Genomic DNA, 16820 nt, shown 5'->3' on the forward strand with positions numbered 1-16820 from the left:
AATTTTGATTTAGATAAATTAAGGTACACACAGAACTACATAATCTCCGCAAGTACAACAGGGCCATTAAGGAAGTTATAAAAATAATCGTATTTTACATTTTATAGCTTTTTTTCTTTGCATGCTTTTAAATTAAAATTGAAAACTTCACCCCCCTGCAATAAATATGGGCAATGTTGAAAACTTAGATATTTATCAGTATAATACTATATAAACAACAGGAAGGAGTACCCAGTCATTTGTAGTACCTTCATAATCGTTTCTTTTAAATTGCAATGTTATCATTTAAAAGACAATTTATCATTTTTAGCTTGTTCAAAAACAAATCTAATGGTGATTATATTGGAAGGAAATAAGACTCTGAGAGAAAGAACTTTGAACACAAAGTGTTCTCCTCCCCAAAAGACTGAAACATAAAAGTCACATAGAAGGATTCCTTCATTTTACCCGTAAAACCAGAAAGGTATCTTATCATCTTCACGTAAAGTTAAAGAAAAGTTCTTCTGATGACAGTTTAGTTAATAACTTTCCCTTAACTTTACACACATAGGAAAATATACATCAGTGCATCTTGAGGACCTGCCACGTTAGCTGTCACAGCCTGAAAATAAATGTTGGCATGCTTCATGGACCCGGATGCAGATTCCAGGATATAGTATAACCCAGGGCATCCAAGGTCAGGGAGGACTTCAAGAGCTCATCAGCTCTAGCACAGCTAGCTGGAGATGAAGCGGAAATCTACTTCCTCCTTCTTCCAAACAAGATTAAAATCCATTCCAAAACAGAAAACTGAGAGTTGTGTGCTAAAGGAACTAGATGTGGTACCAGAGAAAACACACTTGAAGAGAGCACAGTAACAATGTGCCCTGGGATTTTTGTCTATGCATACCTTAACTGTGTCTAAAGAATCTTGGGGTGGATGTCATTTACATTTCAAGAACTTTTATTGATTAGGTGATCTCAGCACAACCAAGATTCTTATTCATGATTTCACTGTATATAAACTTCATGATGTCACATTGGGAGGGAGATTATGCAAAATGTCTGCTTCCAATAATTTTAAAAGCATAATACACTACAACAAGGGATAACTGAAAGGCTCAAATAAAAAACACAAATAATTCTCCTCACAAAATGTATCGTTAAGTGGTGATAATTCAGAGAAATGCGATATTGAAATAGATGAGTGCATTGAAGTAATGTTAGAGATTGAAATGAAGACATTGCAGGAAATATGTTTATGGATATCTTTCCAGATCAAGAGTGCTCGGCAACCAATTTTATTAGGTGCATGAGAGCAGTGTAAAATAGTTTCATTCTACCCACACAAACAGCAGAGATACGAACTCTCTTTGCAGTGAAATTAGAATCATAGAATCATAGAGAGTTACGGCACAGAAGGAGGCCATTCAGTCCATCTGTCCTTGCCGGCTGAAAAAGAGCTATCCAGCCAAATCCCACTTTCCAGCACTTGGTCCGTAGCCCTGTAGGTTACAGCACTTTAAGTGCACATCCAAGTGCTTTTTAATGAGTTGAGGGTTTCTGTCCCTACCATCCTTTCTCCTCAGCTCCCCTCTAATCCTTCTACCAATTACTTTAAATCTATGCTCCCTGGTCACTGACCCTTCTGCTAAGGGAAATAGGTCCTCCCTATCCATTCTATCTAAGCCCTTCATAATTTTAAATACCTCAATTAAATCTCCCGTTAGCCTCCTTTGTTCCAAAATGTGTCAGAACAAATGCATGTCTAAGTTTGTAATACACAATAGGGCTGATTTTAATTTACAATGACATCAGAAAATGGATGGTTTCGGATCAGCCACCTGTTATTCACCCCTCCCGATTTTCCTTTCCTTTGGCTTCAATTGAAAGGAAAATTGAGCGGGTTGTATGACAAGCGGCCGATCTGCTACAGCTCATTATCCGCCACTGCCAAAATCCGCCCTATTGTATTGACTCACAAATTCACCCTACCACTAAGTTTGCCTAGTCTTCACATTTTAATACAAATGACCGAAACAGGTTGTAGTTCTCTCTGTGATATATTAGGTACACTGTTTAATATATTCATCTTAACTTGATGTTTTTGCTATGTTAATACAGTTGTTGACTAATTTAAACAGGTTAACAACTGTATTAAAATAGTTTAGACAGGAATTTAATGTAAACATATTAAACAATGCACTAAAAATGGCACACAGATGGATTTGAAAGAGAAATGTTCCACTTTGGTACTCCCGATACACACAGAGGGCATATCGGGAAACTGCACAGCCCCACATTTAATTTTTCAACCATTAATTTTAATAGGAAAAGATCATGGATTGAGGGTGCGCAATGTCCCGATATACAGGACCCCAAAGCAGAAAATCTCCCCTTAAATTCTATGGAAGTAAAATGGTGAAAATGTTTTTTTTAAATTGTAAACATGAAATATGTCATTACTTTCAATACACACAAAAAATTAGTTTTAAAGTATGTGCATAAATCACATGCATGCATGCATAAGGCTTTCCATAATAACTCACCTTGTCTCATCAATGTAAACTGCTTCCAACACAGATGCTGCATATTCTATATTCTTCTTTAAAACTGTCACGTTAATCTCACCTTTCTCCAGCTGCTTCACAAGACATCTTAATCTGAAATGGAAAGAGATTACGTTACAAACTTTCTAACAATCACAGCAGGGCTTACTCTTCCATTTTTAGAAAACTTTGTTTTAAATGAATGTAAACTGTTTATTAATTTGGAAACACAAGCTTGTAAAGTGAGAACATTTGTCTTAAATAGTTGATGTTCTGGTAACAGTGTTCAGGGGTCTGACCGCAGGAAAGACACAATAAAACAGTTCATAACAATTCTTTTAAATAAAGGTCTGTTACATGCGTGTGCCAAGCTTCTCCAATTCAGGCAATAGGCTACACAATCATAGATTAAATATTTATTGAACTGGAATGGTTGAAATAGCACTATTGAACAAAGTAGTGGCGTCACAATTTTCCCTCTGAAAATGACTTCAGTCTCATACGGCTCCACTTCCCTCAGGAACCTCACCCTCTCCACATTACTTGCCACAATTCTAGTCAATCTCTTCTGCACCCTCTCTAAGGCCTTGACATCCTTCCTAAAGTGTGGTGCCCAGAATTGAACACAATACTCCAGCTGAGGCCTAACCAGTGTTTTATAAAGGTTTAGCATAACTTCCTAGCTTTTGTACTCTATGCCTCTAATAATAAAGCCCAGGATCCCATGTGCTTTTTTAACAACCTTCTCAACTTGTCCTGCCACCTTCAAGGATTTGTGTATGTGCACCCCCAGGTCTCTCTGTTCCTTCACTCCCTTTAAAATTGTACCGTTTAATTTACATTGCATCTCCTCATTCTTCCTATCAAAATGTATCACTTCACACTTCTCGGTGTTAAATTTGATCTGCCATGTGTCTGGCCATTTCACCAGTCTGTCTATGTCCTCCTGAAGTCTGTTACTATCCTCCACATTGTTTACTCCATTTCTGAGTTTCGTGTCATCTGCAAACATTGAAATTATACCCTCTATACCCATGTCCAGGTCATTTATTATATATAAAAAAGAGCAGTGGTCCCAATACCGACCCCTGGGGAACACCACTGTATATTTCCCTCCAGTCTGAAAAACAACCATTCACCACTACTCTCTGCTTTCTGTTCCCTAGTCAATTTAGTTTTCATGCTGCCACAGTCCCTTTAATCTCATGGGCTTTAATTTTGCTAACAAGTCTGTTATGAGGACATGAGAAAAATATTTTTTACACAGCGAGTGGTTAGGATCTGGAATGCACTGCCCGAGGGGGTGGTGGAGGCAGATTCAATCATGGCCTTCAAAAGGGAACTGGATAAGTACTTGAAAGTAAAAAATTTGCAGGGCTACGGGGGGATAGGGCAGGGAAGTGGGACTAGCTGGATTGCTCTTGCATAGAGCCGGCGCAGACTTGATGGGCTGAATGGCCTCCTTCTGTGCTGTAACCTTTCTATGGTTCTATAATTCTATGAGGTACTTTATTAAATGTCTTTTGAAAGACCATATACACAACATAAACCACACTACCCTCATCAAGCCTTTCCATTACTTCATTGACGAACTCAATCAAGTTAGACAAACACAATTTTCTTTAACAAATCCGTGCTGACTTTCCTTTATTAACCCATACTTTTCCAAGTGCCAATTAATTTTCTTCCAGATTATTGTCTCTAAAAGTTTCCCCACCACCAACATTAGGCTGACTGGCCTGTAATTGTCGGGATTATCCCTCGCCCCTTTTTTGAACAGGGGTGTTAACATTTGCGATCCTCCAGTTTTCCAGCACCACTCCTATATCTAAGGAGAATTGGAAGATTGTGGCCAGAGCTCTGCAATTTCCACCCTTACTTCCCTCAGTAACCTAGGATGCATCCCATCTGGACCGGGTGACTTTTCTATTTTGAGTACTGCCAATTTTTTAAGAACCTCCTCTTTATCTATTTTTTCCCGATCCAATATCGCTTCTACCTCCTCCTTTACTGCTACAATGGCAGCATCCTCTTCTCTAGTGAAGACAGATGTGAAGTATTCATTTAGTGCCTTAGCCATCCCTTTGCCTCCACAGGATCATCTTTTTTGTCCCTGATCGGTCCCAAGCTTCCTTTGATTATCCTTTTACTATTTATATGTTTATAAAAGACTTGTGGCTTCCCTTTTATGTTAGCCACAAATCTACTCTCATACTCTCTCTTTGCCCCTCATTCCCTTTTTTAGATCTCCTTTGCACTTTCTGTATTCAGCCTGGTTCTCTACTGTATTATGAACCTTACATTCATCATAAGCCTCCTTTTTCTGTTTCATTTGAATCTCTATATCTTTAGTCATCCAGGGATCTCTAGCTTTGGATGCCCTTCCTTTCCCCCTCATAGGGATATGTCTACTCTGTTCAGTTACTGTTCTGTCTACGAATTTTTGATTCCAATCTACCTGGGCAAGATCCCTTATTAACTCGCTGAAATTTGCCCTCCTCCAGTTAAGCATTTTCACATTTGATTGTTCCTTGTCCTTTTCCATAACTATTCTAAATCTAATGATATTATGATCACTGTTCCCCAAATGCTCCCCCACTGACACATGCTCCACCTGCCCCACTTCATTCCCCAGAACTAGATTCAGCACTGCTTCCTTCCTGGTTGGGCTAGAAATACACTGTTCCAGCAAGTTCTCTTGAACACATTTCAGGAATTCCTCCCCCTCTTTGCCCTTTACACTGTTACTGTCCCAGTCTTTTGGGATAATTGAAATCCCCCCATTATCACTACCCTATAGTTCTTGCATCTTTCTGTAATTTGCCTGCAAATGTGCTCCTCTATCTCTTTCCTACTATTTGGTGGTCTATCGTATACATCCAGTAGTGTAATATTTCCTCTATTTTTCCTTAATTCTAACCAAATAGATTCTGTCTTTGATCCCCAACTGCATTATCCCTTTCCAGTTCTACAATAGTTTCTTTGATCAATACTGCTACTCCCCCTTTCTTTCCTCCCCTATCTTTCCTGAATACCCTGTAGCCAGGAATATCCTCCCCTTCTTTGAGCCAGGCCATTGTTATTGCCACTATATCATAGTCCCATTTGGCAGCTTGACCCTGCAGCTCACCGACCTTATTAACCATACTATGTGCAGTTACGCACATGCACTCCAATCTCATCTTAGACTGCCTCACATTTGCCCCCTGTCTGATCCCTCCTATTTCTGAACTATTCTTTACTCTAATGCTACTTGTCCCTCCCAGTCCTCTGTGCACCTTGTTTCTCCTCTCTAATGTTTAATCCTGGTGCCCACCCCCCTGCCAAATTGGCTTATACCCTCCCCCACAACACTAGTTAACCTCTCCATGAGGACATTGGTCCCAGCTCCATTGAGGTGCAACCCATCCATCTTGAACAGATCCCTCCTGCCCCAGAACTGGTTCCAATGCCCCAGGAATCTGAAGCCCTTCCTCTTGTACCATTGCTCCATTCATGCATTAACCTGTCTTATCCTACTATTCCTATACTCACTAGCGCGTGGTGCTGGGAGTAATCCAGAGATTACTACCTTTTCAGGTCCTCCTCTTTAACTTCCTCCCTAGCTCCTGAAACTCTGACTGCAGGACTTCGATTCTTTTCCTTCCTATGTCACTGGTTCCCACATGGACCACGACTTCTGGCTGTTCCCCTTCCCCCCTCAAAATGTTCTGCACCCTCTCAGTGATGTCCTTTACCCTGGCACCAGGGAAGCAACACACCATGTGGGACCCATATCGGCGGTTGGAGAAATGCCTGTCTATCCCTCTGACTATCGAATTCCCTGTAACAACTACATTTCTTTTGCCCCCCGTGCAGCCGAGTCTCCCACGGTGCTGTGGGTTTGCTCTTGACTGCACTCCCGAGATGTCAACACCCTCACTGGTATTCAACATTGAGTGAGTGTCACACTCCCAGAGGACTCCTGCACTGCCTGCCTGTTCCTCTTTGTCTGTCTGATAGTCACCCACTCCCTCTCTGCCTGAACTTTGTGTAGCTGCAGGGTGATCACCTCCTGAAACGTGCTATCCACAAAACTCTCAGCTTCCCTTTTGCACTGTAGTAACGCCAGCAAGAAACTCTTAGCTCGAGAAGTTGGTGGTACTTCCTGCACATGTGGTTTTCCAGGTCACACAAAGTGTTCTGGAGTTTCGACAATGGCACAGGATGTGCATGCGATGGGCCCCAGCTGTCCTGCCATATAAGTTAAAAGTTATTTAAACTGTTTGTTTAGCTTTAAGGCACTTTACTGTTTATCTGACACTAAAACACCAACCACTAAAAAACACAAACCAACCACTAAAAATCACTAACCAATGAACTAAATACTTACTGACTTACTCTCGGCGCTCCCCCTGGCCTTGTTTTGATTCCTCATGCGGTTCCCTCTATGCTCAGCTCTGTCTTAATCTATGGTTCTTTGGTTTCAATCACTTAGCAGCTCCTTTCCCCTCTGCACCTAATTCCCACACTCAGCAAATTCCCAGTTGAAAGTCCTCACTCTGTTAGCACTTCACTCCATTAGAGGTTCACTCTCTGTCTTTCCCAACCTCTGTGCTCAAGCTCTTTTGGGAACTCCATTATTTTAGCAGAAAACTCTTTTCTAACATAGCAACAAACTACAGCCGACAATATAATTCATGGGATTGACTGTTGGGCCGTCTCGCAAGGGTCCCCGCGAGCAGAAGGGGAGGTAAGATCGCGACTGGGGAGGTCTAAGATTTCCTTGTGGGGCCCGGAGGAGCACTTCTGCTCTGAGGAGGTGGTTGTAGGCCCGGAGGAGCACTTCTGCTCTGAGGAGGTGGTTGTAGGCCACCTTCTTGAACTGCTGCAGCCCATATGTTGAAGGTGCTTCCACAATGATGGTAAATAGGGAGTTCCAGGAATTTTGCCCAGCTACAATGAAGGAAAGACAATATATGTCCAAGTCAGGATAGTGTGTGACTTGGAAAGGAACATGGAGGTGATGCTGCTCTCATGCATCGGCTGCCCTTGTCCTTCTAGGCAGTAGAGGTCGTGTATTTGGGCGTCTGGGGCAAGTATGGAGGAGTCTATTGTCCACATTAATGCAGTAATGCATGACCACCTACCTGAATTGCAGGCCACCATTGAGAGAATGACCATTACAAGGCCATCTGCAGCCAAACCCTCAGGCACCAAGACCTGAAGCCCCTGGGCAGTTTCACTATGAATGCTCAGACTAAGGCAATAGACACCTTGGGCTCCAATATACAGCAGTCTCTTGTCCGGTTTCAACATGTTGGAGAATCATATTGAGGGAGAGAGCTATAAATAGGACTTCAACAACCTCATTGCTGCCCAGCAATCTGCTCCATCACAGATTACTACCTATTCTGAGGTAGTGTTTTCAGTGGTGGGGATGTGGAATGATCAAACTATCTGGAAGATACCACCTCCATCATACCTGGCCAAGCAGCTCAAATGGCTCACCATGTGCCAGATGTACCAGTGCAAGACCAAGCAGCCACCACAGCAGAAGATGTGGTGCCAGGAGTTACTGGGCCATCTCATGAACAAATCTCATGAAAAGGAGATACTGGACAACCTTCAACCCAAGAGGCAGGCACTGAAAATCATCAGCCAACCTCTACACTCCCACTTCACAGGGGAATCACTTATAAAGAGCACTAGGTTAGTTGGAAGCACACACTATACACTCTCACAAAAGGGGAAGCGCCAGAGTAAGACACACTGAGAACACATTCACCTCATGATATCCTCCAACGGTTGTGTCTGGGCCTCTTCCTTCTCTTGCTCCCTGGTAATAACTCTTTGTATGGCAAAATTGTGCAATATATATTAGTTTACAATAATCATTAAGACTTTGGTGTGCTATACAGCAACAGCCCCGGATGTATCGAAGCACAGTAAAAGGACAAACTTATGGTCATCAATGGGCCTCAATCTGGCATTAGGGTCATTTTAGGTCCAGTGATAAGGTCAAGGCCCTGCCTAACTCAAGCTTAAAATTGACAACCAGAAAAAGATGTGTTACTATAGAAGCATTTGCTTGAAGTAAGTGTGATTGAGATATGGCAACATCCAAATGGTACATGGAATGATTGTGGTTTACAGCCAACAAGGGGAAAATATCTGAAAGCTACAATATATATTGTCTGGGCTTATGAGCTTAGATAGAATTATGTCAGAGTAAAATTGGTTAGGTTATTATGTTGGAAGAATAATAAGTTCCAGAACATTGATGGGCATTAAAGAAGGTGCGTGAATACATTCAGCCCTCTGAACTGGGCTGGTACATCTTAGGAGTTAAAAGCTAATAACTACAGAATGCCATTGTACTCTAAAGTATCCTGAGTGAATTTAACGTGACTAGAATAATTTGCAGCAAGGTACTTTGATCTATGAATCTCCAAAGGGGGCTTTAGTCACACTGTAATCATCACAGCACACTTCAAAGGCAGAAAAATCAAATGCACTTCTTTGCTCTGTTCAAGCATTTTACTTTTTCTATTAATGCAAACTGAAAGCTGTTAATTATCATATAGTAATAATCTGAGCACATTATCATACTACTCAGAAACACTTGAGGGCATGATTAAACTTATTTTGTTGTTGTGGAGTCCTTTAGCATGTCACGTGATGCTGTCCATAGCCTGAAGTTTTGTTTAGGGATTTTCATGCTGTCAGTGTGCCTTGCCATAATTTCTGTGTCCCACAGCCAGTTCCTAAATATGTGAATGCTTCCTCGTTCCAAGACATAGGAAGTGAGCACATTTTCAAAGGATCTTCAGTCTGGAATAAGTTTCATAGATCAAACTGGCACTTGCTGCTTCTATAGATTTCAATCCAACAAGCAAATTTTGTATAATTTATACAAGGAATTAAAGGAAGCCTTGGAGTGTCTCACACTATTAGAATTTCTGTTTTACCAGTGAAATAATGAGCACACTCCTGTTCTATGCGACCAATACACTTCAGCCCTCTGCCAGTGCCACCATGACCATGTGAGTCAGCATTGTCAAACTGTTTTTTAAGGTCACTGGTGCAAAGGTGATGACAAAACATATATTTTTGTTTGGCTGCAATTCAGTTTTCTTGCCTAACAAACAAATAAAAATGTAACTCCAAGCAACTGGAATAATTTGCTGCTTTAAGCTGAATCAGAACAGACAGAATATTCTGCGTGGTGTTGTCTACCGGTATTTTACTGACCTGAAGTACCTCCAACAATACTTTGAAGAGTTTTGATCTCTGTTTGGCAGGATTACTTGTTACAGGTCTACAAGATGAATCTATAACAAGAAATTTTACTTCGAAAAGAAATGCGCTGTCTGATTGTATCTAGTTTTTTTTTTAAACAGAGAAAGAATCCTGAACGTAGATTTAGTGTCAGTTTGGATCAGTTGGGAGTATTAGTTCCTTTGAGTTAGAAGTTTGTGGGTTCAAGCCACATTCCAGGACTTGAGCACATGAAATTAGGCAACAGTGCAGTACTGAGGGAGTGCAGCATTGTTGGACGTGTCGTCCTTCGGATGAGCTCACAAAGCAAGGTCCTATCTGCCTGTTCCTGCAGTTCAGGTGGATGTTAAAGATCCCTTGGCAGTCATTGAAGATGACAAGGAAACGCTGGTATTTTTGCCAACATTCCTCCTTCAACCAAAAAGAGGTTAACTGGTTATGCTTTTTGTAGGATCTTGGCTGCTGTGTTTGCCTACATAACAGCAGTAACTACATATCAAAAATAATTCAGTGGTTGTGAAGAGTTTGCAATGTGATGAAGTGTTATATAAATCAAAGTTCTTTTCCTTCATGGAAGTTATGATTTAACAGTGGACAGGGTGGTCTTGTAGCAAATATGTATTGTACTGAATGTAGCCACCACAAAACCACAATTTTTATTAAACTATTACTTTTTTTTTCCTTGTGATAAAATAAGTGAAAGGTTATTAACAATGAATTGGAAGAAATCGTTCTAAAAATAATTACTGCATTCTATAGGAAGTACGTACAACAGAAATCTCTTGCATTCGACTGTACCATCATTTCTTCAGAAGGCAGGTGGTCAACAATCAAATCAATTCCAGAATAAAATGCATTTGATGATGATTAAAACACGAACTGACCTTCTACCCCTCCCACAATTATAATTTAGGTTTTGCATTGCTTCAAACATTCCTGCAAGATTTTTGCCAAACATATGTAATTCAAATGTTTCACAAACACTTTGATAATGTTTCAAATCTTCAAAGGTTAAGGCCAATAAACAAATCTAAAGCTAAATGTAACTGTAAATATAAGCCCCAAGTATTTTACAAACATTTTGAAATTTAAAGGTGATCCAATGACATTGTGTGGTGAAACATCAATGTGTAGCAATAGTATAGAAGGATGCAAGTCTGATCCGCCACTTGACTGAACAGCTTGGTTTCAGCAGTCCTGCTACATTGAAACACTCAGCAGAGACCAGGGGCATAATTTTAACTTGGAGCCAGGAACTCAGCCCGTCCCTAGACATTTGCGTGAGGAACCGAAAGCCAAATGGGTGCGTTGCAAACTGTGATCACAACTCAATTGGTGAGGTGAGAGTGACTGCCCTTGACATCAAGGCAGCATTTGACCGAGTGTGGCACCAAGGAGCCCTAGTAAAATTGAAGTCAATGGGAATCAGGGGGAAAACTCTCCAGTGGCTGGAGTCATACCTAGCACAAAGGAAGATGGTAGTGGTTGTTGGAGGCCAATCATCTCAGCCCCAGGACATTGCTGCAGGAGTTCCTCAGGGCTGTGTCCTTGGCTCAACCATCTTCAGCTTCTTCATCAATGATCTTCCCTCCATCATAAGGTCAGAAATGGGGATGTTTGCTGATGATTGCACAGTGTTCAGTTCCATTCGCAACCCCTCAGATAATGAAGCAGTCTGTGCCTGCATACAGCAAGACCTGGACAGTATCCAAGCTTCGGCTGATAAGTGTCAAGTAACATTTGGGCCAGACAAGTGCCAGGCAATGACCATCTCCAAGAAGAGAGAGTCAAACTACCTCCCCTTGACATTCAACAGCATTACCATCACCGAATCCCCCATCAACATCCTGGGGGTCACCATGACCAGAAACTTAACTGGGCCAGCCACATAAATACTGTGGCTACAAGAGCAGGTCAGAGGCTTGGTATTCTGCGGCAAGTGACTCACCTCCTGACTCCCCAAAGCCTTTCCACCATCCACAAGGCACAAGTCAGGAGTGTGATGGAATACTCTCCACTTGCCTGGATGAGTGCAGCTCCAACAACACTCAAGAAGCTCGACACCATCCAGGACAAAGCAGCCCGCTTGATAGGCACGCTATCCACCACCCTAAACATTCACTCCCTTCACCACCGACGCACTGTGGCTGCAGTGTGTACCATCCACAGGATGCACTGCAGCAACTCGCCAAGGCTTCTTCGACAGCACCTCCCAAACCCGCAATCTCTACCACCTAGAAGGACAAGGGCAGCAGGTACATGGGAACAACACCACCTGCACGTTCCCCTTCAAGTCACACACCATCCCGACTTGGAAATATATTGCCATTCCTTCATCGTTGCTGGGTCAAAATCCTGGAACGTCCTTCCTAACAGCACTGTGGGAGAACCTTCACCACACGGACTGCAGTGGTTCAAGAAGGCGGCTCACCACCACCTTCTCAAGGGCAATTAGGAATGGGCAATAAATGCTGGCCTTGCCAGTGACGCCCACATCCCATGAACGAATAAAAAAAAACTGAAGGTAATTATTTGTGCTTCCGGATTTCCCATGCGCCAGGCAGCCAATTTGATGAAGCAGGGGCGTCTACCTAGCATCCAGGATCGGGGGGCTGGTTGGGGGGGGGGGGCGGGGTGTCCAGCATCAGGATCGGTGGAATGAGGGGGGGATGTCGGCCGATTGCGGGGTCAGGTTGCACCAGGTGAGCTTGTTGGACCTGGATGAAGCACTCCTGCTCCTCAGGCAATAAAGACACTCAACTCATGGATCCAGCCCTTCCCGCCTTCTTTCACCTGACATGAATCAGAAGTGATGGGAAACCCGAACATTTTACTTTTGCAATACACAAAAAAATTAAGTACCTCAACTATTTCAACAAGGTATATTGCCCCTTTAAGTATCAGCCCGCCGGCTTTAAGTGGGGGCGGGACTTCCGGGTGTCTGTTGTGCGCGCGCATCCTAACGTGCCTGGGTCAAACTCAGAGTGGGCACGTTGGAGCCGGGATGCGGTCCTGCTCCAAACAGCTATAATTTTTAACCGACCCGCCCCAACCCACCCGTTCTTGGGGGTTAAAATTACCCCCCAGGTGCCTCTGGCTCCATAGTTCTGTTCTAAACTTCAAACTGTGTTTAGTACTTACACTGTCTGCTTTTGTTCTCCGCTGCTCCTAGGCTTATTGGCTGGAGTTTGTTGGTGGGACCCCAGCTGTTTATTTTTTTAAACTGCTCATAATACTTAGAATATACATAGTAGGCAAAAATTACTCAGTATATAAGTGCTATGAGCACTGATGGGAATTTCGGGTTTTCACGAGATACACCCTTGGGTTCAGTGTCACTGGGCACTTCCCATAAACGGATTCCGCAACCCTTATAATTTGGATGTTATATTTACTGCCCAATATTTAGTCATACAACCCAGTGGTTGTAACAATGAAACCCCTCATTGTGTGCACTGGAAATTGTAATCACACACTTGTCCTCACGTGCATTTCTCCTATCTTCCAAATGGCAAACTAATAAACATTCTAGTGAAATGAGGCCAAATTATAAATAAACAAGCTGCTTTATTTTACTTGTAATATATGAACAAACAGAATGCAAATTTCAATCTATTTCATAATGCTACTCGTAAATTATAAAACAAAACATGCCACAAGACACCTGCTGGTAGACTAAATGTACTTTAGGAACTAGCAAAATTTCTGAAACTAGTGAGCTTATAACTCATGGGAAAGAGTTCTTTCCTCTGTCTGTCTTCCACTCCAAATTTCTGCAGCCTGACCATGTGTTCCAACTGGACAGCAAGCAACATCTGACACTCCGAAGCTGTGTCTGCTAGGATTGGCCAGTTGAACTGTCAATAAAACCGGCTATCCCCTTTCTAGGTATGGTGCCCCTGGTAGCTAGCTACCAATTCCTCATTGGACTCAAATAGATGAAGCCACTGGAATATTTTAAGAAACCCATTGTCTCACACTGACCTGCTATGCGATAAATACCATCTGCACACATACTTCTTCTGAGTCTAATCTGCGTTGCCAGAAGATTGTGTGTTGTGTGGATTGAATCCCTCATGAGCTGAATTTTAACTTAATAGCATAATAAAAAATCAATGTGCGATTCCTCCAAGCCAAATAGTCAAAAATCCTAAAATTTTACTGGGTGCTTTAAAAAGTAAACAGCTAGGTTCCCATAGGCAAACAGTGCCAAACAGTATGTGTGCCTCTGCCTGTACTTTCTGGCTTGGATATCAGTGAATGGGTGCCTTGTATCCTTGGTGCTACCTGACCAGTGTAACATCCCTCCATTGCTCCACCACCCCTTTTTCCAAAAAGCAAACCTTCAAATTAAGGATGGGCAACAAATGCTGGCCTTGCCAGCGACGCCCACATCCCATGAACGAATAAAAAAAAATTAATGCCACGAGATCGTTTACATTCATCTGAACAGGCAGATGGATTCTCAGGATAACGTTTCATTGCAAAGACTGCACCTCTAATAACGCAGCACCTCTTGACTGAGGCACTGAAGTGCCAGCCGAGATTGAGTTCTACAACCCTTCAACTGATAGGCAAGAGAGTTATCACTGAGCCAAGCTGAAAATGTGGTGGAAGCCCCAAGTTTGCCCAAATAGATATTCAGTTAACATCTCAAAATTCTCCATCCTCTGCAACAGGCACTATAGGTTCACCCTAACAGATAATCTCAGACACAACACAACTATTCCCCCATCCCCCAATTAGGAAACTGGCAGCAACACAATGACATCACCACGTAATCATGTAAATGAAGGTCAAATCTCAGCAGAAATCCCCGATTTGTCGTAAAATCTTGGATCACTTCATTTAAAAGCATAAGCCAAGCTTTTCAGTGCAGATCTGAAAATTCTCTGCATATCTTTTAAAGTAGATAAATCGTCAGGCCCAGTTGAAATGTATCCCAGGCTGTTAAGAGGAGCAAGGGAGGAAATAGCAGAGGCTCTAACCATCATCTTCCAATCCTTCCTGGCTACAGGCGTGGTGCCGGAGGATTAGAGGACTGCTTACGTTGTACCGTTGTTTAAAAAGGGAGAAAAGGATAGACCGAGTAGTTACAGGCCAGTCAGTCTAACCTCGGTGGTGGGCAAATTATTGGAATCAATTCTGAGAGACAATATCAATCGTCATTTAGAAAGGCACAGATTAATCAAGGACAGTCAACCTGGATTTGTTAAGGGAGATCGTGTCTGATTAATTTAACTTAATTGAATTTTTTGAGGAGGTAACAAGGAGGGTGGATGAGGGTAACGCATTTGATGTAGTGTACATGGATTTTAGCAAGGCTTTTGACAAGGTCCCACATGGCAGACTGGTCAAAAAAGTAAAAGCCCATGGGATCCAAGGGAAAGTGGCAAGTTGGATCCAAAATTGGTTCAGTGGCAGGAAGCAAAGGGTAATGGTTGACGGGTGTTTTTTCGACTGGAAGGCTGTTTCCAGTGGGGTTCCGCAAGGCTCAGTTCTCGGTCCCTTGCTTTTTGTGGTAGATATTAATGATTTGGACTTGAATGTGGGGGGCTTGATCAAGAAGTTTGCAGGTGATACAAAAATTGGCCATGTGGTTGATGGTGAGGAGGAAAGCTGTAGACTGCAGGAATCAATGGACTCGTCAGGTAGGCAGAAAAGTGGCAAATGGAATTCAATCCAGAGAAGTGAGAGGTAATGCATTTGGGGAGGGCAAACAAGGCAAGGGAGTACACAATAAAGGGGAGGATACTGAGTGGTTTAGAGGAACAAAGGGACCTTGGAGTGCATGTCCACAGATCCCTGAAGATAGTAGGACAGGTAGATAAGGTGGTTAAAAAGGCATACGGGATACTTTCCTTTATTAGCCAAGGCATAGAATATAAGAGCAGGGAGGTTATGCTAGAACTGTATAAAACATTGGTTAGGCCACAGCTTGAGTACTGCGTACAGTCACCACATTACAGGAAAGATATAATTACACTAGAAAGGGTACAGAGGAGATTTACGAGGATGTTGCCAGGGCTGGAGAATTTTAATTATGAGAAAAGACTGGATAGGCTGGAGTTGTTTTCTTTGGAACAAAGAAGGCTGAGGGGAGTTTTAATTGAGGTATATAAAATTATGATGGGACTAGATAGAGTGAATAGGGAGGATCTATTTCCCTTAGCAGAGGGGTCAGTGACCCGGGGACATAGATTCAAAGTATTTGGTAGAAGGATTAGAGGGGAGCGGAGGTGAAATTTTTTCACCTAGAGGGTGGTGGGGGTCTGGAACTCACTGCCTGAAAGGGTGGTAGAGGCAGAAACCCTCAACTCATTTAAAAAGTACTTGGATGTGCACTTGAAGTGCCGTAACCTACAGGGCTACGGTCCAAGTGCTGGAAAGTGGGATTAAACTGGATAGCTCTTTTTCGGCCGGCACAGACACGATGGGCCGGACGGCCTCCTTCTGTGCTGTAACTTTCTATGATTCCATATCTGGGTCAGTTTAACCGAGCCAAAACTATTTGACACAGTTTGTATTTTTTGGCCTGGGTTAATAATTTTGTTTAACAAATTATTACAAAACTAAATGTGTGTTTATTTTTAATGTATCGGTATTCGTATTCATTATCCTTAGAAATATCATTAATGGAGAATTTTTCCAACCTTTTTGCTCCCAAGGATTATATGTTGTGTTCGGTACAGCAATCTTTCTATTTCCTTTTTTTACAGCCAAAAGTTATCAAATAAATTGAAAGAAATGTTAATAAAAGAATATTAATGCATTTAGGAGGATAGATCGGTGCTCACTTAAATGTTCCTAATTAAACTAGTTAAAAAAAACTCTTACAAACTAGAAAGAATGGAATCATGGTGATTAAGGCACTTTTGGTATACTGGGTAATAACAGAGAGCTCACTACCTTAAGGCCAAAAGCCGGAATTCCAACCAGTGACTTGTTTGGGGCACTGTCTGACAAACCTATCATAAGGTAATGGGAGGATGGGAGATTTGATAACTTTTGCCAAATTCAAAGCAAGACATG

General features: G+C 42.2%; 1 protein-coding gene across 3 annotated transcripts in view; it reads right to left on the reverse strand.

Annotated features, from left to right (window-relative positions):
- Positions 1-16820, reverse strand: part of pde1a (phosphodiesterase 1A, calmodulin-dependent) — a 228350-nt gene that overhangs the window by 87617 nt on the left and 123913 nt on the right. For all 3 annotated transcript variants that reach the window (XM_067987680.1, XM_067987678.1, XM_067987679.1), the window contains exon 2: positions 2529-2642. In XM_067987680.1, the coding sequence (XP_067843781.1) occupies positions 2529-2642 (114 nt within the window). The remainder of the gene's footprint in view (positions 1-2528; positions 2643-16820) is intronic.

Source organism: Heptranchias perlo, chromosome 7 (genome assembly GCF_035084215.1).
Source record: "Heptranchias perlo isolate sHepPer1 chromosome 7, sHepPer1.hap1, whole genome shotgun sequence".
In the NCBI taxonomy this organism is placed as follows: Eukaryota; Metazoa; Chordata; class Chondrichthyes; order Hexanchiformes; family Hexanchidae; genus Heptranchias; species Heptranchias perlo.